Source organism: Sminthopsis crassicaudata, chromosome 4 (genome assembly GCF_048593235.1).
Source record: "Sminthopsis crassicaudata isolate SCR6 chromosome 4, ASM4859323v1, whole genome shotgun sequence".
NCBI lineage: Eukaryota > Metazoa > Chordata > Mammalia > Dasyuromorphia > Dasyuridae > Sminthopsis > Sminthopsis crassicaudata.
In genome coordinates, this window is record NC_133620.1 from 282,844,724 (window position 1) to 282,868,516 (window position 23,793).

Genomic DNA, 23,793 nt, shown 5'->3' on the forward strand with positions numbered 1-23,793 from the left:
TTCTCCGGCATTACAGGAGGAAACTAACCAAGGAGAGCTAAAGGCCAAGAACAAAAGATTTATTTTCAAATCTCAGGTCACCACCCTGATTATAAAATTCAGTCCTTGCCACCAAGAAATTTACATATTTGGGGAGAAAATAGACTCCAATCTTGATTATTCCTTGATGTGCCCTTGTGAGTTTCAGTCTTCTAATTTAAATTTCATTTCTCCAATTTAATTTTCCTAATTGTGGAAACTAAATAAATTCCCATCTATTTTTCACAATTTCCCCCCTTTTTTCTTTTTTAATAATTTGTTTTCCACATCCTTTTCTAACCTCTCAAAATTGGCTAATTTTTTTACATCCCACGTCATAAAAGTCTATTAAACTCTGCACACATCTACTAACACAGAATGGATAATTAATCCCTGAATTCTCTGCTAATTCTTCTGACAGGGCTGTACCAGGAGTAAAACTACCTCCAAATATAATGTTTCCTCCTTTTAGCTAATAACCTGTTTAGAGTCATTCTATTTTCCCATACCATTTGACTACTGGCATCTAACTATTCTGCTATTCCCTTCACTACATCTCTGGTATAATTTATCTAAGAATGTTTACTCATTAGAATAGGAATGATCCAAATCCAGAACTAGATTTCTTAGTCTTGAATTCATCAGTTACTATCCTTGAATTAATTCTTCCTGATTCAGTCTTACTTTCTTCTTAGCCAATTGGTACTTAGCCAAGTGCACAGGCAAAGCAGATTTGAGAGTGCCATCTCTACAATATCACCCAAGGTTTGCTTGAGTAGGCTCATCCCTGAGAAATTTCCAGAGCTATCAACTCAGTTATATTCCAGACTTGGGTACTTGTCACTACAGTCCCTAGATTTTGGAATTTTTCGCCCTGCCATGAAAAGCATGCTAATTGATCTCCAGAGCTCAGGAGCTAGCATGAGGGTTTATTCCCTTACCTAAAGGATTTAATGTAAACTGTGTCCCCTTTAATCTTTGGAGGGAGAAGGACTGGAAAGGAACTTTTGGGGGGGAACATGCTCCAGACTCTCCAACTCTCCTAGCCTCTGGGAGGAGCCATACCCATTCAAGATAAGTAATCTCATTCAATTTTGAATTGAATTAAATTGAAAATCAGTCTTTCAGATTCATCCAGAGATTGCCAAGAAGCCCCAGATCTCAGAAGGCTAATAAAAGGTGACTTTAAGACCCCAATCTTTGCTATAAATCCTTTCTGGACTTAGCCCACTGATGAGGACATTTTTTTCTCAGTTCAACTCTTCTTTGCTAAATTCCTAATCAGGAGTTTGCCCGCTAAGAAAGCTTAGTGTAAATAAATCTCTTTTTGCCACAAACTTCAGGTTTGCAAATTCTTTCACAAGGAATCTGTGACATCAACCACAAGGGATACCTTATCTTCAATTCTCGCACCTCATCAGAAGGGTAGAACAAAACATTGCAATTCTCCCTAGGAATGTTATTTTGGAGGAATTCACTCAAGTTTTTCCATACTCAAAGGGTATGTCTGGGGCATGGGGCAACCTATAGCACAAACATAGAAATTGCTTTTTGTTCAGACTCTCTACAGAGTACTTTACCAATTCTATTCAGGACTTGGTGTCTATTGCTTGCCTTAAGTCCTTGACTTGATTCCAAATCTTCCTTAGACATCTATGCGTATTACATCTATTTCCAACTTGCTCTTTGATCTGCATTTTCTAAATGTTCAAGCCTTATAGCAAACCAAACATTATTCCAAATTGGGCAGACAGTTCCATAAAATTATCTTTCTTTATCAGGACACAAAAACTTCTTGTAACCACCTGTCTATATAGCTAGTCAAGCTTCTTTATGTAATTTGAAAAGCATCAAACTGAATTGTTTGTAGGGAATCTTTCTCAGTAATATTAACCCAAATCTTACCCTCATGTCCTCTATTTTATTAGCAATACTGATGTAATAGGAACTGTGTTCCCCTTATCTTTAGGGACACAGGGTTAGAAAAACTCTAAATTTCAATCCCTCCTGACCTTTGGGAGCAACCTCCTATTCATAGGGGAAACTCCCATAACATCTCTACCTACAATTAAATTGCAGATCTTGGCCTGGGCATAATTACCACCCATTATTGATTAATCCCTCAAATTCATCTGGAGATAGCTCCCTAGCACTAGGCCATAGAAACCTAAATAAAATCAAAGGCTGTGTATCCAAATCTTTGCTAATTCCTATCGGGTTTGGGAATTTTTTCACATAGGATTTGCACCTCAGATCAGAGGGGATTTCCCACCCCAATTCTTGCTTCTCTCCTTACTACTACCACTAACCTTATATATTCAGAGTTGAGTGTAGAAATACAGCAAACAACAGAGAAAAAAGGGGGAGCTAGGGAGAATTGGGTTGAGAGAATGGTAATACTAAAAAGGTAATCGCTGCAAGCGTAACTAATTTCCTGATCCTGAAGGGGAAAGTAAAAGGGAGGAAATAAAAGAAGGGTAGGAAAGGAATATAAGAGGAAATGGGGAAGGAATAGTAAAGAAATTTAAGGAATATAAGTGTTTTGTTCAGCCATTCCCCAATTGTCTTTAAGAGTTGATCTAAATTGCATTATACAAATATTATAGAATATTACTGTATCATAAGAAATGACAAAAGAGGATATTTCAGAGAATCATGGCTAACCAGAGAAAAGTGAACAGAACCAAGATATAGGATAACATTTTAAGAAAAAAAAAAGTTTTGAAATAATTAAGAGCTCTGATCAAGGGCAATGACCAGGTATCAAGAAACTAAAAATAAAGTGCCACCCAAGTCATCACAGAGAAGTGATGAATACAAAGAACATGGCTACTATATTTGTCAGTTGTTACCAGTAGTTTTTTCTCTCTTTTCCCAGTAGCAATAGGAATGAGTGGAAAAAAGAAATGTCAAGTGTGACTTTAAAAAAATACAGAATAAAACTAAAAATTCAGAAGGAAGAAGATAGGACAGTTCTGAAAACAATATGTAGAATTTATTATAATCACTTTGCCTGAACCAGCCAAGTAAGTTACAGAAGGGTAACTTCCTGGTCTGCGCCAATCTGCTCCTGGTAATCCTTACCCCCTCCTCACTGCCTCATACCACAAGAGGAATCCACCTTGGGACCAAACTCTTGAGGAAGATAATTTAGTCAATCCTATTTCTCCATGAATAACAAACTCCCCCTCTGTCATATACTGCTTACCCCGGGAATTCTGTACCCCTACCTATCATTATTCAATCATGTTCTCTGTACATCCCGACTACATATAAAAAATGGGCACACCATTTATCTTTTCATCATCCACAAGTGTTTCACTTCAGTTTATAAATTTTGAAATTCCCCCTATTTGATTATAATCCATTATCATTCCAATGCTCTCTTTGCCTTGTAACTCTTAATCCTATTCTTTATCCTCACCATCACCTTAAATTTTCTCTACTCTTCAGTTCTTCACCCTGATACTGCCTATACTCCATATTTTCCCCAACATAACTCCTTGTTGAACCAATTCAACAATCTCAAATCCTTTGTCTCCTTATCCTGTTCACTTTGCTTTGCTAAGCTTTAGTCCCAAATTTCCTACCATCTACTGTCTCAGGTCTTATTCACATGCTATTGAAAGAGAGACAAAATTCATAAACCATGATGGCTGTAGTGTTACATTACAAATTTATATAATATAATTTCATTCCCAGTCATTAACAAAATAGTATCACCTTTCTTTTCTTATAGTTACCCCTCTCTTTAAAGAAAGGAGGAAAATTCATTTTGCCATTTTTTCTTTAGGATCAAAATTGGTCATAATTATTACAATGTCAATTTTGGTTTTATTAAACTGTGTGTGTGTGTCCTCTGACTTAGCAATACCACTATTAGATCTATACCCCAAAGATATCAAAAGAAAAGGAAAAGAATCTATATGTAAATACACAGAAGCTCTTTTTGTGGTGGCAAAGAATTGGAAATTGGAGGGATGGCAATGTTGATGGAGAACACAAGTTATAATCTAAAATTGTGATGGTATACTATTGTGCTATAAGAAATGATGAGAAAATGGTTTCAGAAAAACCTGGGAAGACTTATATGAATTGATACAAAATAATGTGAGCAGAACCAGAACACTGTATGGAGTAAGAGCAATAATGGAGTTCAACTGAGAAAGACTTGGCTACTAGTGAACAATGCAACGATCCAACACAAATCCAAAGAATTCATGATGAAAAATGCTATCCATCTGACAAGTTTTGAATATTAATTGAAGCATACTTTTTTTCATTTTTTCTTGTTTCTTTTTTTCTTTGCAACATGACTATGTTTTGCATGCCTTTATGTGTATAATTGAAACTATGTTGTTTCTCAATGAACAAGGTAAGGGCTAGAGGGAAAAAGAACTTAGAAATCAACATTTTAAAATTATTTTTAAAATCAATTTTTTAAAAAGGATTTGTTTCACTGTTTTAAAAGTTTGATAGTAAAAGAGACAAGAAATATTGATGATAACTGGAGGAAATGGCAAGGTTAAATGAAAGTTTTTAATGATGGGAGAAAGCTGGGCATTTTTGTGGACAGTAGAGAATATGACAATGGATAATAATATAATTAGAATACAGAATTGCTTGCATTCTCAATGAGGGGGGTGGGGAGAGATGAAGGGAAAGAATCTAGAACTTAAAAGTTTTAAAAATGAATGCTAATATACTGGACTACTTGACATTTAGGGGAGGGCATAGGGGAAGTGAGAGGGGAAACTGGAATACAAGGTTTTGCAAGGGCTAATGTTAAAGGACTGTCCATGCATATGTTTTGAAAAATAAAAACCTTTAATAAAAAAATGAATGTTAAAATTTGTTTTACATATAATTGAGGGGGAAACAAAACACTAAATAAAGAATATTAGAAATAGAAGGAACGATCATCAGAGCAAGTTCATAGAGGAGGTATGAGTTGATAAGATCAAGGACACAAGCAGAGAGGTTATCCTTAAAGAAAAGGAAAATTTCTTTCTCAAAAACTGAAACAAAGAAGGAAAAATAATGAAGAATGTTATCAAAGGTTTTGAGATATAGAACTTTTGAGAAGGTAGAATACATAATAAATGGTTTCTATGTTCTTAGTAGCCCTCTTCTGAAAGAGAATAGGTGATACATAATGACTTGAGGAGAGAAGTGAACATCCAGAAAAACCCCTTGGACAGGAAGTCCATTGTGGAAGAATAATAGGAGTTCCATGAAGCAGTGAAGTCCCAGTTGAGATTAAAAAACTAAATTTATTAGCTCTAGTTGGCACAATTTGGTGATCATTTCCAGCAGTATTTTGCTAAATGTAGGAGTAAGAAAGGATAAAGTAGATGCTGGTGGTAAGCTATCTTTGCCATCTGATAAAGTATAAAAAACAAGGGGACAAAGAGTCAAGGACCTAAAATTGAAGTGCTTTTTTAACTGAAGGGTTAAGATTGCATAGGGAAGAAAATTAAGACAAAGAATGGATAATGGCTTGGGAAAACAAAAAGAACAAAGTGACTATAGATCATAAGAACAGAAAATAGGTTTATGAAAAAAAGTTAGCTAATTATGGTCAGAGAGAAGAATTTCTGAATCATAGAGATCAAAACTCAAATGAGTGACTAGACCAAATTGGTTGACTTGAAAGTAAAGAGATGGGGGGAAGGATGACTTGGGAGGCTAGGGCATTTGAGAATATATTAACATATATATTGAGTTCCTCAACTAAGAAGTACAGGTTTTGATGTGGGAAGCCTATGAGCCAGTTTTAAAGAACTTGAGGGAAAAAAATCATTAGAGACCAGTAGATAACAGCAACCAACAGGTGGGTATGATAATATATCTAATATTTATATTACACTTCAAATTTTATGAAACATTTTACAGGTATTACTTATTTGAGGTAAGTATTATTATCTCCATTTTATAGATGAGGAAACTGAAATTTGACAGAAGTGGTGATTTATTTACGGTCACACAGCTAATTAAGTGTCACAACTCAAACTCAAGTATTATGTATTCCAAGTCTAGCACTGGACCAGTATGCTATCCAGCCAGCTCAAAAGAGAAGCTATTATATAATAGTGGCAGAGAGGAGAAGAGCAAAGAACCTATCTATTTCTCCTCCTGACATAGTGAAAGAGAGAAAGGAACCTGAGAGAGGGTATACTCACTACTGGAAAGGATGGCTAAGGATAAAATGCCTTTTGGAAGATGGAAGAGAGTATGAGAAGCAGAAGAAAGTTTATCAATAAAGGAAAGGTTACCACAAGACAATGAGGTACAAGAAGTTAGAAGATAGAGATGTCAGAAATGTACAGCTAAAGTATATAGGGATGAGCGAGTAATGAATGGGCATCAAAGGAAGAAGGTATTTGTCTCTGTGACCTGCAATTCCAAACTTTTTTTCACCTTCTTCTGTAATCAATTACAATTCTATTCTCCCTTTCCTCTCTGAGTCTCCGGCTAGGTTGTAATAGAGAATTCTGACAATATTTATTTCTCTCCTGATCAATAAAGTAAGTACTCATTAGAATTGGTCTCAGTGGCAAGAAACCTGTAATCTAAGGATACCATGATTATGATAGAAATGTTACAGATTTTTCTCATCCTTCCAAATAAACAACGGTGATAAAACGAAATGTCTTAAGGTTTATTTTGCATCATTGTGCAGCATGTATTATAGAAAAGAAAGGCAATGTTTGCTGACAGACATGACATGAACTAGAATGGGAGAAGTGAGAATGAGGAAAACACCAATTTACCATTTAGAAGGAAAAATCCACAGGATTCAGGGACTGTTTAGAATCTATAGAGACTGAGATGAATTTTATGATCATTATGATATTAAGAACAGTGGAATTGGGGCAGCTAGTGGATGACTTCACCAGCCCTGAAATTGGGAGGACCTGAGTTCAAATCTGATCTCAGACACTTAACATTTCCTAGCTGTGACACCCTGGGCAAGTCACTTAACCCCAATTGCCTCAGGGAGGGGAGGGGGACTGTGGGATTATGTAGGAATTACAAGCATAGAAAGAAGAGTTGGGAGACTCAAACTGGAGTTACAGCCAGAATGGCGATGGGAATGGATATCACAAAAGTTCCATTCAAAAGAATGCTTAAGTAATATAATTCTTGGAACACCTACCTCCCTTAACATTATAGCATTTTTGTCAAAACCTGTATCCTATTTTTTCCATCTAAAGCCATTATATCAATAACTAATTTTTGGCTCTGCTTTCAAGCAAATAATAATAATAATAATAAAAGTATTGAAAATCAATTCTTTTCACTACAATAATACTTTTTCCAATTAGAAGTTTTATAAAAAATTCCTCCAGGAATTTGGGCTTTCATTAGAGAAAAATTATGATTTAGAAATCCAGTTTGTCTGTGGTTTGACTTATTACTTGTATACTCATAATAAACTTTAAAAATATACTTACCCATTCCAGGTGCTTCTCCTTCCTGATATATAAATTTCAATGTTTTACAACCGTCTTTTGCAAAAAATGATAAAAAAGGATCTAGCTGTAAAGTTGAAGAGCAAATCAGTTATTAAACTAAATTATAAGAATTAAATTCACAGATTAGGCTAACAAAAATTCATGAATTCAAATTTTAGCTTAAGAGATTTTAAGACAAAATATAAACAGTTTCTTGGTTTTAGATACATTGCTACTAAATACGGATGTGACTTGTACTAAGCACTTAATCTTTCTTTGGGTCCTCACTAATAATATAGATAATTCTCTTACCTCACAGACTCTTCTGGGAACATGTAGAATGAGTAATGAACATGGATTCTTTTAAGCATTATGAAAGGCAAAATGCATGATATTACTAAATGACCAACTAGGATTCCATACTGATTATAAAGCATGATCTCTTGCTCTTGACAGAATGCAGATGGATTCAGGGTACAAAATGAATATATATTTTGAAACATGGCTAATGTAGAAATTTGTTTTGTTTGGCTATGCATATTTGCTATTAAGGTTTTCTTTTTTCCTTTTTTCAATAGGAGAATATAGAGAAAGAAAAAGAAAATAAATGCTTGTTAACTGAAAAAAACTAAAATCATTTAAAATCATTTCATAGTGCTAATGTTGGAGATAACAATTTTCCCTATACACTCCAAGTAGTAATTTTCTTCAGATTTCAGAATACATGATTTAAACACTGGACCAACAATGAGATGACTGATGCTAGTTCCAATGATCTTGTGATAAAGACAACCATCTACACCCAAAGAGGGGACTATGGGGACTGAATGTGGATCACAACATAACATTCTCACTCCTTTTGTTGTTCACTTGCATTCTGTTTTCTTACTTGCTTTTTTTGTTCTGATTTTTCTTATGCAGCAAGAGAACTATATAAATATGTTTATACATTCATACATTTGAACATGTTTAACATATATTGGATTGCTTGCCATCCAGGGGAGGGGGTGGGAGGAAAGAGAAAATATGAAACACAAGGATATGCAAGAGTCAATGTTGCAAATTATTCGTGCATATGTTTTAAAAATAAAAAGCTTTAAAAATAAAAAAGAAAAGAAAAGAAAGAAATGACTGGACCCGTTTTGTTTTGTTTTTGTTTTTTTTTGGGGGGGGGGTGTTGGGGGGTTTTTTGGTATTAGGAGTGCCCAAGTGAGAAAATTCTGTCAATGAAGATCAACACCCTTCCTGTAACTTACACTCTTAAGAGAGGTGGCTAGGGATTAAAGAGGTTAGGTAACTTGACAAAATCAAACTGCCAGTATTTGTCAAAGCTGGAACTTAAATTCAGATCTTCCTGGCTTTAAAGGAGGCTTACATCCCCTGTTGCATGCTGTCTTTCACTTGAACAATAATAAAGTCAAACTCATTGACTTGCCATTCTTGTCTAAGCCATTCTTAAGATTGTACTTGAAGCTGGAAAGAAGCTTAGGAAATTCCCAATACATTAAAAAAAAAAAAAAAAAAAAACTAATAAGGAAAGTGAGGTTCAGAAAAATTAGACCATTTTACTAAATCACAAAGACTTGAATTCAAATCCCTTTCCTTCTAGACTATCACTAATAATAGTCACTTTGCCATGATTATTTATAAATTTATTGAATAATGTGATAGGCTATGTTAAATAGCCATAATAATACCTCAAATTCATGAAATAGGAAATACTCTTTATGACTTTTCCCAAATGCATTAGTTCCAAATATCTCTTCCTACCCTATATTGAATACCTATTTCTATCCGCTGACTACTTTAAGTGACCCAAGGCCAACAAAGCCACTTTTCTTTGAAGTTTGGAATCCATTTCTTATGTTTGCATATATATTTTATTTTTCTAGTTTTATATATATATATGTATATATATATATATATAAATATATATACACACACATACACACACACACACACACACACACACATATATTTTACCAGTTTTAAAATTTTGAGTTCCAGATTCTCTCCCTATCCCTCCAGCTTTCCAACTGAGAAGTTACATAAGAAATTATGCAAAACACTTTCATAAAAATCACACTGTGAAAGATAACATAGATCTATCCCCCCACAAGAAAAAAACTAAAGAAAAATAAAAGTTAAAAAAAAAAGTATGCTTCAATCTGTATTCAGAAATAATCAGTTTCTCCAAATATGGATATCATTTTTCATCATAAATTCTTCAGAGTAACTTTTGATCATTGTATTGCTGAAAACAGCAAAGTCTTTCACAATTGATCATCTCACAACATTGCTATTATTTTGTACACAGCAAGTTTCCTTTTTTATCAGCTCATAGAAGGCTTTCCAGGTTTTTCTGAGATCCTTCTCACCATTTCTTACAGAACAATAGTATTTTAATATAATCACATACCACTTAATCCTAACCAACTGATGGGCATTCCCTCAATTTCTAATTCTTTGTCCTGAGAAAATAGTTGCTATAAATATTTTTGTACATAGGTCCTTTTCCTTTTTTTTTAATCTCTAGCCAAGGAAATTTTCAAAATTAAATTAGACTTCTGGTGCCAAAATGGTAGTGTGTGGAAGTAACTCCCTTAAGCTCTCCCAATTCCTTTCCAATCAATTTGAAAACTACCCCAGAACTGATTTAGGAGCAGGAAAGCAGCTTAACAACACATCAAGATCCATCTATCTCACTGGGCTGGGAAGGGCTTGAAGTCCTGGAACTACATGGCAAAGGATCTGCACAAGCACTACTTCAAGTGCCAAGACATTTCATCAGCAAGGCCCTACTCCTGTGTATCCCAGGTCCTGGTCCTGGTGAGCAGGAAAGTTCAAGAGGCAACATCTCAGCTGGTTCAGCCCCACAGGGCTGGCAGTAGGCTGATCATTGCCTAGATCCCACCTCTGAGTTCAGCCAACAGCAAGACCCTGTGCTCAAGGCTCAGCCAGCAGAGATCCTGCCTCCACAGCTGTTCAAAGCTGGGGGGGTGGGGGGGGCAGGGAGGGGAAGGGGGAGCTCTGGCCAGTATAGGCCTGCAGATGAAAAGCCCCAGTACAAGAAGCTTAGGACACTGAAGGAGCAGAGCCCCATTCTAACAAAAATGGTAAATCACAAAATAGGCAAAAAAAGTAAAACCAAACAAACAAATAAACTTGACAAAAGTTACTGAGATGACAGGAAGGATTAAGACACAAACTTAGAAGAGAACAAGAGTCAAAATGGATACATGTGAAGCCTCAAAAAAAAAATTTAATTTGGTTCAGGCACCAAAAGAACCCCTCAAAGAGCTTAAAAAAATTTTTAAAGACAAATTAGAGAAGCTGAAGAAAAATTGGGAAGAGAAATGAGGGTATTAAAGAAGAATAAAGGAAAAAAAGGATCAACAACTTGGTAAAACACAGAAAAATGGAAAACAAAGATATACAAAAATTCACTGAAGAAAAAAAAAGCCTTAAAAAATAGAATTGCAATAATACAATGATTCAAGGCCATTCCAACTGACATGATGGAAAATGGCATCCTCATACAGAGAGAGAACTAGGGAGACTGAATGTGGATCAAAGCATAGTGTTTTCACCTTTTTGTTATTCTTTGTTTGCTTGATTTTTTCTTCATTCTTATGTTTCTTTTTCCTTTTAATCTTTTCTTCCCTTTTCACAGCATGACAACCATGGAAATAAGTTTAGAAAAACTGTACATGTTTAACTTATACTAGATTGCTTGTTGTCTTGGGGAGATAGGGGAGGGAAAAAAAAGTTGCAATACAAGGTGTTGCAAAGGTGAATATTGAAAACTATTTTTGCATATATTTGAAAAAATACAATACTATTGAAATAAAGAAAATAAAATTGGCTAAATGGAAAAAGAGGCACAAAAGCTCATTGAAGAAAATAATTCCTTAAAAATTAAATTCATTCAAGTGGAAGCTAATGACTCAATGCGACATTAAGAAAAACAAAATCAAAAGAAAAAGTAGAAAAAAAATATGAAATATCTTAATGAGAAAATTAATGACCTGAAAAATAGATTTAGGAGAGACCATTTAAGTATTATTGGACTACCTTAAAGTCATAATTAAAAAAAAAAAAAAAAAAAAAAAAAAGCCCAGTCAACATTTCCCAAGAAATTACCAAGAAAAACTGCCCTCATATCCTAGAAGCAGAAGGGGGGGAAAAAGAAATTTTAAAAATCCACTTGAAAGAAGTCCTAAAATGAAAACTCCCAGAAATATAGCCCACATATAATATATGTAAATCTTTTTCATCTTCTGTTCATTGTCTTATCTTTTTTTTAATCAAATGCCCTGGAAGATTTTCTAGAAGGGTCACTACTTTTATAAACAATTTAGGATTAAATTACTTCAACTACATATCACATCTTTTTTTTTTAGAACTCAAAAATTTTATTTTATATTCTTTTAATTTTTTATTATATCTTTTTATTTACAAAACATGCATGGGTAATTTTTTCAACACTGACTCTTACAAAACCTTCTGTTCCAAATTCTCCCCTCTTTCCTGCCATCCCCTCCCCTAAATGGCAGGTAGTCCAATACATGTTAAATATGTTAAATTATATGTTAAATCCAATATATGTATACATATTTATACAGTTATCTTGCTGCACAAGAAAAATCAGATCTAGAAAGGAAAAAAACCTGAGATGGAAAAAAAATTCAAGTAAACAACAAAAAGAGTAAAAATGCTATGTTGTGGTCCACACAGTTCCCATAGTCTTCTCTCTGGATGTAGATGGCTTCTTTTTATTACTGGACAATTGGAATTGGTTTGAATCAACTCATTGTTGAAAATAGCCATGTCCATCAGAATATATCTTCATACAGTATTGTTGTTGCCGTGTATAATGATCTCCTGGTTCTGCTCATTTCACTCAGTATCAGTTCATTTATGTCTCTCCAGGCCTTTCTGAAATCCTCCTGCTGGTCATTTCTTACAGAACAATAATATTCCATAACCTTCATATACCATAATTGACCCAACCATTCTCTAGTTGATGGGCATCCACTCAGTTTCCAGTTTCTAGCCACTATGAAAAGAGCTGCCACAAACATTCTTGCACATACAGGTCCCTTTCCCTCCTTTAAGATTTCTCTGGAATATAAGCCTAGTAGTAACACTGCTGAACCAAAGGGTATGCACAGTCTGATAACTTTTTGGGCAAAGTTCCAAATTGCTCTCCAGAATGGTTGGTTTCGTTCACAGTTCCACCAACAATCATGCATCTTTTTCTCAAAATTCTTTGGGTTTTTTTATTAATTCTAATTTTACCTATCATAAAGTGATGTTCTAAATTTAAAGCTGATTCAAAGATAACCCACATAAATATCTATTTTTCTATCTGCCAAAATAGAATCTTTCATTTTTATGGACATTACTTGAGATTCTCCATATTGAGTGCTTATTCCTTTTCTTGAAGATAGTATTTATTCGTGATATAAAAGCTGAATAAATAGGTAAAGTAGTAAGTTGGTGACTCCCAAACAGTGGAAACTCTAAGCCATTAGCTTTCAGGAAAATTCTTAATCTTTTGGAGATCTCATGTTTCCCTTAAGCAGTTTGATAAAACCTGTGAACAAATTCTCAAAATAATATCTTTAAATGTATAAAATACATTAGCATCACAAAGGAAATAGATCATATTCAAATAGTTATCAAAATATTGAAGAAAAAAGTTAATAGATCTCTTGCTCTAGATCCCAGCTTCAAAAACTGTGCATCATGAGCCCACATGGGATCTTCTAAATGAATTGGGGACAGGTGTTAAAATTATGATTTACTATCAGTAAATGTTTGATTTATATACCTATTTTACATACAAACATATCTGGGTCACATAAAAACTTCTCAGGTGAAAAAGGAAAGGAGTGGAAAAAGTCCTGCTCTAGATAATGCTAGCTTTGGGTGACAAAACTAAAGTCCAACTCTTAAGTCAACTAATTTATGTCTAAATTTCATGTATTGATGTTTTGGATCATATCCAAATCTGTAAGAGAACACATCCTATCAGGATAGGGTATTAGAAGATATAACACATATGCTTAATTATTTGTCTAATATGGCATATAAGAAAGAAAAAAAGGGTCAGTCTTCACCATCTTTGGAATTTGGGCAAATTAGGTCCCTTTGTTTTGTTGACTAGTAGTGAACATGTGGGGCTTTTTTAACCTGACATAGTTCATATCAACGGCCCTCTGTTGTTTCTGGTGATGGGTCCTGTGCCTGCTCCGGTCATAAACAAGGGATTTAAAACCAGACTTCTACGCTCTGGGCTTATTGGGTGTCTCCCCCCACTGGAAAAGGCTTCTTTATTCCTCTGGAAGTCTAGAAAATAGCCATAGGAACTCTATGGTCATAATAGTTCATAGATGGTTTATAGTTTATAGTCACAATAAGAACGAACTGTCCCCTTCATCTGTGTGCTGGTTTTTTTCCATACAGTTGTTTCTGTATCTAACATGAATATGCCTAAACTTCTCCCTTAGGAATATAAGTTCTTTATTGTTCACAACTTTCCTACTTATAAAGTAGCTTTATATTCAATTCTATCCTGACATCATTTGGAAGTAGCCGCTTTCCCCTTTCCCTGTGTTCACGGTATTCCGCAGTAGTAAACAGAAGCCATCTTTACTGCACACTCCATAGAGAGGCCCTCGGTGATCAGGGAAAGGCGACAGCCCTCGTGGCTCGCACTTTCCTGGCATGCGGCCCTCGAGCTCCCGCCAAAGGGCGCCGGCTGGGTAGGAGCGGCTCGCACTTACTTACCGAGGGGCAGTCCAGGATCATCTCCTCGATGGTGACTATGTCGATGGCGAGCTTCTCCGAGAGCACTTCGAATATGTGTTTGAAGGTGGAGTTGATCTGCACCCTGCGGCTCTCCCTCGCGTCCTTGAACCTGGCCTAGAGAAGGGCGCGCAAAGGCAGAGCGGCATGAGCGCGCGGCCGCGGTCTGGGACCAGCGGCCCCTCCCCCCTCCCCCCACGGGGCTCAGGGGCTCTCCGCACCTGCCTCTCTTTCATGGTCTCCTGGAAGGCCTGGATGCCGCTCACGGTGCGGTGGAACTTGGACAGCCGGCGGCTCTGTGAAGCCATGGTGTCTGAAGAAGGCACTTTCCGGCTGCCAAGCAGCTTCCTGGAGCGCTTCGGGATAGGGATGTCATCCTCGGGAAGCGCCAAGAGCTCTTCTATCACAGAGGGCGCTGCTTCCGGGGCGCGCGCCTCTTCCTGGACACGCGCCTCTTCCTGGACAGGGATTGCTTCCCCCTCAGCGGGGGCGCCGCTCCCTGCAGGAGCCCCTGGCGGGGGAGGGGACGCTCCGGCTGGAGGGGCTGCGGGAGGGGGAGAAGAGGTCCCCGCGGCAGCAGCAGGGGAAGCAGGAGAGGCACCCGCCTCCGGAGGAGGGGGAGAAGGACGAGGAGAGGGGCCCCCTGCTGGGACAGCAGCGGCGGCGCCCTCTTCTGGCGGAGGAGGGGCAGCGGCGGCGCCCTCTTCTGAAGGAGGAGGAGGGGCGGCGGCGCCCTCTTCTGATGGAGGAGGGGCAGCGGCGTCCTCTTCTACACCCATGTTTCCTCTTCCTTTTTTCCCCTAAAGGGCACTTTCAGCGTCAAAACCTGCATTTAAAAATTAGTTAATTTTCTAAAAAGTTTCAACAGGTTTAATAATGTAACTTCCAGCTCCTCTAGTTGCAAAATTCCCCCATTTGCCTTTTCCTCTTTCCAGATCACATTAGCAACCCAGATTTGTTACTGGCATCCTCCAAGATGCTTAGGGCAACGCAGGCCAAACAGCGTCATTTCTACACGTATTCCAGCCCGGTGTCAGCTGTTAGACACCCACAGTGCACCGCAGTGCCTTCCTCCCGCAGACTCTGGCACTCACTGACAGGGCCTCTGCATAACGAAGCACTCAGTAGTCAGCGCAGTATTTTTCTTAAGCTAGCATCAGCAACAGCAGCCAGCATCGCACATAGATGGCTGGGGAGTTAGAAACCATTCTTATCCCTATTGCGGGGATGAGAAAACTAAGGCAAGCGGAGGCTGTCAAGAGACAATCATTCACAGCTTTAAGTGACCTGCCCAAAAGGAGTCAGCCAAGCGTCCAAGGCCAAATTTGAAGTCAGGTCTTCCCGACTCCAGAACTAGTATCCAAATCTTCTTTTATTCTCATTGCATTTTCTTCAACTAACAAAACTGTATTTTCTCTCCTCCAATCCTCTATTGGAGAAAAGAAAAAGAATTTTCTTAAAATAACTATGCATAATAAGCATATTAAGCAAAAAAAAATCCCCTATTGGTCATATTCAAAAACATCTCATTCTGCACCTAGAGTTTGTGACTTAACTGCCAGAAGGTAAGTAGTACTCTTCATCATTGGTCCAAAAGAACTGTGATTGGTCATTGCACTGATCAGTATTCTTAAGTCTTTCAAAGTAACTTTTCTTTATACTATTAATATGTAAATCTTATTCTGCTCACTTCACTCTACCAGTTTATACAACTCTTCCCGTTTCCATAAAACCATCTCATCATTTCTAATCACATAACATTACATTCAAATACCATCATAGGTTCAGCCATTCCTCCATTTGGTGGGCACCCCCTTAAATTTCTAGTTCTTTGCCACTCAAAAAGGAGACGCTATTCAAGTCTCAGATATATTTATGGATTTTTTTCCTCCATTTTCAGTCTCTTTGAGCCCAGCAGTGGTATGTGAGTATGAATAAAGGATAAGCTGAGTAACCTTAGGGGCATAACTCCAAATTGTTTTCCTGAACAGCTGGATCATATCACCAACAGTTCATTAATATCTGTTTTCTAACAGTTATCCTTTTTTTTTTTTTTTATCAATTTAGCCTTTCTGATAGATGCACATTTGAAATTCAAAGCTGTTTCCATTTGTGTTTATCTAATTAATAATGCTTTGGAGCATTTTTTCATATGTCTGTTGATAACTCTGAATCCTTCCTTTCAAAACTGCTCATATCCTTTGTTTATCAGTTGGGAAATGGCTCTAATGGATTAATCACACACACACACACACACACATATATATATATATATATATATATATATATATATATATATATCGATATATAGATAGATAGATAGATATATATATATATATATCTTGAGAATGACATTTATAATAATATTGTTACAAATATTTTCCCCAGTCAATCACTAGAGCCGTAATTTCAGCTATATTGGCTTTGTTTACACAAAAAGCTTTTATCTTTTTACCTTCTCTATTTCTCTCTTGGCCTTTTTGGGTCATAAACTCTTATCCACAGATCCAAAAGTTATTTCTTCACTACTACTCCTATTAACACTATGACTGCAAAACAAATGGGAAGGGAATGAGTTGTTAAAGAAGTAGATGTCTTATGTTTTTCTTGAAAGTATAATGAAAGGGAGAAGAGGGGGATTATAAATGGGATGATAGTTTTGAGGGAAATGGTAGAGACATAACAAAGATTTTTAGCAAGAGGAGAAATGAGTGAGAAAATCCAATCAATCAGCCATAAAACATTTAACACCTACTGGGGTTGGGCTAGATGCTAGGAATATAAAGACAAACTTAGAAATATTTATAGGATTTTTTAAACCATATCAGGACAGAGGAAGATATTGAAGAGTTCTGTTTTTAAAGAGGGTGTCAGATATACTGCAGTGGCTTCAAACTCAAAAGGAAATCAGTCTTTCACAACTCATATTGACTCAGAAAACTACAAGTTAACATTATGTTATTGTTTTAAAATTTATTTTATTAAACTTTCTGAATTGCACTTTAATGTAGCTATGCTTGGGGAAAGTCTAATACTTCTCAACCAAGATCTGAAGTCTGAGGAGAGAAGAGATTTACAATAGAGAGTCAAACAAAAAAGAAAAAAAAATGTTATACACATTAGTGATAACCAAGATATAGAAGGAATCACATAGATTTTTATGTATTAATATAACATAACAAACATATGTGATTTGATGCATACATATATATTTATATGTAACCAAGAGCCATTCCTTAATAATTAAGTGATGAAAGGATAAGAACAGTTTTTATAAAAAAATTCAAAATATCAACAATAAAAGTTCTAAAAAAATCCTATTATTTTGGCAAAAATATGTTAAAGATAAAAAGCTGATGTGGGAGAATCTATTGGCAGACAGCAACACTAATGAATGATTGGTGGAACTATAAATTGATTCAACTGATCTAGAAAACAATTTCTAAAGATATTTTGTGAAATGACTAAACAAAGATGGTGAAGTGAAAGGAAACTGTATAATCAAGTTTTCTTCCAAAAAGTTCTCCAGACATATCTAGAAAATGCTCCAGACTGAATCCTAATAGAGAAGTTCAGAAAAGGTCACCATGAGTCATTTTTCTATCTCAGCTCAAAATAGAAAGAGATAGGGATCCTGAAGAAAGATCTTCCAAACTGTACCCTGAAATCATTCTAGTGCCCAAGAACTGCTCACCAGGAGAAGAGGAGGTCTAAGCTCATTTTTATAAATGTAATGAGAGTGTTTGAGGAAAAAATCATGATGGAGGAGGAGGAAAGAGAGCTATGAAAAAAAAAAAAAGAATTGGAAAGGGAATAAAGTTAGATATAAGAAGTACAAAATTTTGCCCAAGCAGCAAACTCTCTAAAAATGAGAATGGGCCAAATTAACAAGAAATATTGAAAGTCAAAAGTATTTTTAAAAAGATGAAAATTTAAGAATTTCAAAGCAAAAAATAACTGATCTAGAAACATATTAAGGAAAAGATCACTTCAATACCTGAAGGCAATGATAAAAAAAAAAAAAAGACTCTAGACATCCTATTCCAAAAAATTTTAAAAGAAAAGTCTTCTAGAACCATTAAAAATCCACAGGTTACTTCACTGACTGAAACCCCAGAATTAAAACTCCCAGAAACAACATAGCCAAAATCCAGTTTCCAGGTCAAATAAAAAACATTGCAAGCTACCAGAAAGAATTCAAATACCAAAGACCCAATCAGTATCATACATGATTTAGCAACTACCACCATAAAAAGTAGAGTTTGGAAGAAGATATGCCAGAAAGCAAAGAACAGATTTGCAACCAAGAATATCTTAGCCAGAAAAAAAATATATATATATATCTCTGCAAAAGGAAAACAAAAAAAAAAAAAATCATCTTTTAAAGGATCTCTCAGCGTCTCTTAGGAAAAGATTAGAGCTGCACAGAAACTTTGTAATTCAAACACAAGGAAAATAAAAAGAATCACAAGGGATTATACCATCATTATCAGGGGTCATAGAAGAAGTCTAATTAGACAGACTTGTGCTTTAGGAAGATCAATTTTTCAGCTAACTGGAGAGTGAACTCTAGTAGGGAAAGGCAGAATAAGCAGTCTGACCCAGAGATCAGGTGTCTCAGTGAGTAGTCACAGCCTGGAGTCAGGAAGAGTTTCAATTCAACCTCTGAGACTTACTGATTGTGTGAGCCTCTGCAAGTCACTTAATCTCTGTTTGCCTCAGTTTCCTCATCTGTAAAATGCACCTACCTCTCATGATTGAGGATCAAATGAGATCATTTCAAAGGGCCTAGCACATGGTAAGCACTATAGAAATATTAGTTATTATTCATGGTGATAATTCTCTCTCCAAGGCACCCCCGTGAGGAAATTTCCCCATTCAATTTATCAATAACTCTGTAAATGCTATATATATTTTTACAACTTATAATTGTAGAAATTTTTCTACACCATTACAACGTTCTATAATTTGGGTTTGTTTTTTTTGTTTTGTTTTTTTTTCCTACAATCTACAATTTCTAGTTTCAGAATACTGCCATTGACCCTGGCTCACAGAGCCAGAATGAGTCAGGGGCAAGACTTAAACCCAGGACTTCCCAACTACTTGTGGATCAAGGGACACTAAACTACTGGATGAAACCCCTTCCCTCTTCGAAGTCCTCTCCAAGACATCTGTTCTTTTTCACTCCCTCACCTCAATACTTTCTTCTTTCTCCCATCTCTTAACATCCCCTCTTTCCCCTTCCTTCTTCCTTTTCTAGAATCTCTTCCCAATTCGGCACTTTCATGTCCACTTCTTTACTTGCTTTCAACCTTAACAGGACTATACTGAGGGAAGGGGAGGAAGCATGGGGAAGGGGGCGGGGCTATTACCCAGAAGCCTCAAAGATTCTCAAGTCAATAATGTCCGCCAGACTTCGGCTCTGTGGCCTCTTTTCTCTCCCCAGGGGCAGGCTCTATCGTGGACTCAAAGACCCTAAGTCCAGCTCTTACCCGGGTTCAATAATAATGAGGTTGGCATGGGAGAGAGGGCTGTTAACATTCGAAATTCCACCACACAGCCTCGTGCAACAATCGCCCTTCCCCCAACTTCTAACCCTACTGGGCAGCCCACGGCAGTTAGGTGCTCTGGAACCCGCATGCGCCGTCTGTCTTCTCTATCTCCATTTCCATCCCATGATGGCCCACATTTGCATCAGCTCACCTGAGTCTTAGGTCTGTAGCTGGAAAGTGACCTCCTGAGCCAAGTCAGATTTACTTCTTTTTTCAGATGAGGAAATTGAAATCAAGAGAAATTGATTTCATTAGCTTTTGAGCTCCTTGCGAACAGAAACCACATCCCTGAATTCCTGGCACACAGTAACCCATTACATGATATGCTTCAAGCCTTGACCTCAATGCCCAAGATCTCTCAGAATAATAGAGGAGTGAAACCCCTGAAACTGACACCTTAGCCACTGTATCACTATAAATGACTGACAGAATCACAGGATGAATCTCAGTGTGACCTCAGAATCTTTCTAGTCCAACTCTGAACAAAAATCCCCTTATCACAACCACAAATCATTCTCATCTCACTGAACATCTCCAGTTAGAGGCCGCTGCTTTCCAAGTAGTCTAATTCCTCTTTAGAACAACGCTTAAATGTGTCCTAGTGCCAAGCCTACGCTTGGCTTTTTTGAAACTGACCTCTTGCCTCGTTCTGCCCTGGTTGGCTAAGCAGAGAGAACCAGACAGAAATAAGTTACTTTTCTAAATCTCACTCTTCAGATATTGCAAGTAACCTACCATGACCCTTTACACTTCCAGACACTATCATGTAACCCAAATTTCCCCAGAGAAATGCAGCCTCCATGGGTGGGCTGGAATTATGTCATCTGATCACTTACTTTTAACTGTAAGTAAAATAGATGTGGATGAATGATTGGGAGTGGAAATGTGGGGAAAAGCTTGATAAAGCTGGGTAAAAATTGAGGAACAAAGCATTTCTCCCTCCATAATACTTTCCAGTTTTTCATTCTGCCTCATCACAGTAATTATATGAGCACTATGCATATATGTAAATTTTAAAATTCCTATCAAAGGAAGGGATTTAATTGTTTAAAATATTTTAAATATTTAATTAAAAGGTTTAATATGTTTAATACATTAAATATTTCATAAGTTCAAATCTTATGGGTATGACATAACATCTGGAGTAACATCAAGTTTGAAAAAGTACATGAATCACCAAATGTGAGGCATGACATGAGTACATACTGTTGGGAAAAAAATTATGCCAATAGATTTTCTTGACACAAGTTTGCTACAAACATTCCATTTGTTTTTGTTTTTGTTTTTGTTTTAAACAGGTGATATTTGTAAAAAGCCATAAAGTAAAGCACCTCAAAATATGCCTAAGTGTGGATGGAAAAGAAGAAACCCTCTGGTAAAGGTCTGATTTCCAAAATACAAAGGGAATTGATATAAATGTTTAAGGACAGAAGTCATTCGAATAGATAAATGGATAAAGTATATAAAATGGCCATTTATCAAAAGAAAAGATGCAAACGTATCAATATATATAAAAGGTGCAAATTATCAATATGTATGTGGAAAAATACTTCTAGTAACAAATTAGAGATTGGCAAATTCAAACTATCTTACTATACCCATCAGATTGACAAAGATGATAGATAACAAAAGAAAAATGGCAATTGTTGGAAGAGATGTAGGGAAAAGGGCTCACTAATTCACTGTTAGTAGAATTGTAAATTGTTTCAAACATTCTGGAAAACAATTTCTAACTATGCTCTCCAATTTGCTAAATTGCATATAACTTTTGGCCCAGCAATACTACTACTATTAGGCATATATCCAAAAGAGACAATGAGAGAGGGAAAGGATCTATATTTCCGCCCCACACAAAAAAGTTTATGTCAACAATTTTTTTTGTAATTTGAATGTAATAGAATATTATTGTGCTACAAGATAGGACTTCTTAAACTTTTTTCACTCATGATTTCTTCTGACCAACCAATTTTTATGCAATCCTGGGTATAAAAGTATATAAAAGACATACAAATCAAACATTTATTGATAATAAATCATAATTTTGTGACCCCCATATTCAATTATGCAACCCCATGTGGGATTATGACCCACAGTTTAAGAAGCTAGTATATGAAATGGATTCAGAAAAAAAAAAAAAAAAAAAAAAAAAAAAAACTAGTTTGAAATGATGCAGAGTAAAGTTAACAGAACCAGGAGAACTATTTGTATAATTTATAAATAAGAACAATTGTGAAAGATTTAAGAATTCTGACTAAATTCTGACTAAAACCATAATTATAAATCCAGAAGACTTTAATTCTTCCTACCTTTTGGCAAAGAAGCAGAGATCAGCAAACTACCAAAGCAAGACTAAAATCAACTTGCTCCCCCTTTTTGTACCACCTGCAACTGAGAACGCTTTTAATATTTTTTAAATAATTTTTTAAGTATTTAAAAATATAAAATCCATTCTTAGCACACTGGCCAAACTAAAAACAAAAAATGTGGCCTATGGCTATAGTTCGCCAACTTGGACTTTTTGTTGTTTAATCTTTTCAATCATGTCTGACCCTTTGCCACCCATTTGGGATTTTCTTAGCAAAGATACTAGAATAGTTGCTATCTCCTTCTCCAATTCATTTTACAATTGAGGCAAACAAAGTTAAGAGATTTGCAAAGGATGTCATAGCTAATAAGTGTCTGTGATCGGATTTGCACTCAGGTCATTCAGTTGCTCATCAACCTGAACTAGAAAAGCAAAATGGGACACACATTTTCAAACATAATCAGTATATGAAATTGTTTTCATTTACTATTTATCAGAAGTAGAGACTTTGAGGGAAGATCTTAAGAAAAGAATGGGAAAAGTATAGTGGAGGGATGGGAAGAGAAATTGAAAATATCAATAAAACAGTTTAAAATACACCAAAGAGAGCAGAAAAAGGTTCAGAAGGCCACACAAACAGGGCAGTGTTGACACTACTATGCTAAATTTGTAATAGAGATAAGGACTGGACCTGCAATTTTATTGGTGTTTGGAATTCATCTCAAGATATACTCAAACATATAAAACAAGACTCTATGTATATGTGTATATATAAAAATGTTAAATTTTTTATGTTTGCCAAGATAACTTTTAAATTATTTATGATTTTTAAAGAAGAGGTGAATGATAGGTTTTCTCCTACCCCATTTGCCCAAGTGTCCTCATCCATTTCACTTAGTTGTTACTTAAAATAATCTTTGAGTATTGTAGAGTTCAACCAAAAAATGAGAAATGGGAAAGCCACCAACTTATTCAGCTTCTAGCATCATAGATTTAAGTCTGGAAGGGATCAATTCAGTCTCATTGTTTTGCAAACGAAGAAATTAAGAACCTAAGAAACTAAATTATACAGGAAAGAAATGCAAGACTTGGGATCACTGACCAACCTCATAAGTAAACTCCCCCAATTAACCAAAAAGAACCCCTTATAGATGCAAACCTTTATACCATGCTTACATGATCTGCTTCTTTATACTGTTTTTCTATTATAGTGGAACTGTTCCTTTGGATGACTTGTATCCTTACAATTGCCCTAGTTAGCAGGATACCAAAGAAATGGAATTGAGGAGATTCTCTACCAGGGGCAATCCCAGGGTAGGTCAACCATATCCCAAGAGAGAGGAATAGCCCACGGGCAAAATCCTGCCAGAACTTGGGAAGAAAGCCTGCAACTGGCATCCCAGATGCAGAGGTAGCCCATCAGCCAAAGGTAATTACAAATATGGCTGGCTCTGCCAGTTCAAGAACTGAGAAAAAATACTAACAAAAATGGCCACTGGCTGACCACTATTGTGGTCTGTGTGTTGGGCTGCTGGAATCTGGTTAGAAGTTGTAAAGGTGGTGAAGCAATTTGGGGAGGAACTCTAATAAGAATGAAAAGTTAAAAACCTCTGACTGTTTATCTGGAAGGATTTATCTCATAGATCCC

At 36.2% G+C, this 23,793-nt stretch overlaps 1 protein-coding gene and 1 long non-coding RNA gene across 3 annotated transcripts in view; one reads left to right on the forward strand and one right to left on the reverse strand.

Annotated features, from left to right (window-relative positions):
- Window positions 1-19,763, reverse strand: part of DNAH8 (dynein axonemal heavy chain 8) — a 408,086-nt gene extending 388,323 nt beyond the window's left edge. Inside the window, exons 1-4 of the mRNA XM_074311023.1 lie at window positions 19,661-19,763; window positions 14,510-15,114; window positions 14,271-14,405; window positions 7,476-7,560 (exon numbers count right to left, since the gene is read on the reverse strand). Of these exons, the coding sequence (XP_074167124.1) occupies window positions 7,476-7,560; window positions 14,271-14,405; window positions 14,510-15,067 (778 nt within the window). The 5' untranslated portion in view covers window positions 15,068-15,114; window positions 19,661-19,763. The remainder of the gene's footprint in view (window positions 1-7,475; window positions 7,561-14,270; window positions 14,406-14,509; window positions 15,115-19,660) is intronic.
- Window positions 19,764-19,923: 160 nt separating this feature from the next.
- LOC141541272 (uncharacterized) lies at window positions 19,924-23,568 on the forward strand. 2 transcript variants are annotated; one of them, XR_012481720.1, is made up of 3 exons: window positions 19,924-20,002; window positions 21,139-21,215; window positions 23,357-23,568. It is a non-coding gene; the product is annotated as an uncharacterized LOC141541272 (long non-coding RNA). The 2 variants fall into 2 exon arrangements; XR_012481719.1 differs by lacking the exon at window positions 19,924-20,002 and adding an exon at window positions 20,135-20,684.
- The last annotated feature ends 225 nt before the right edge of the window (window positions 23,569-23,793 follow it).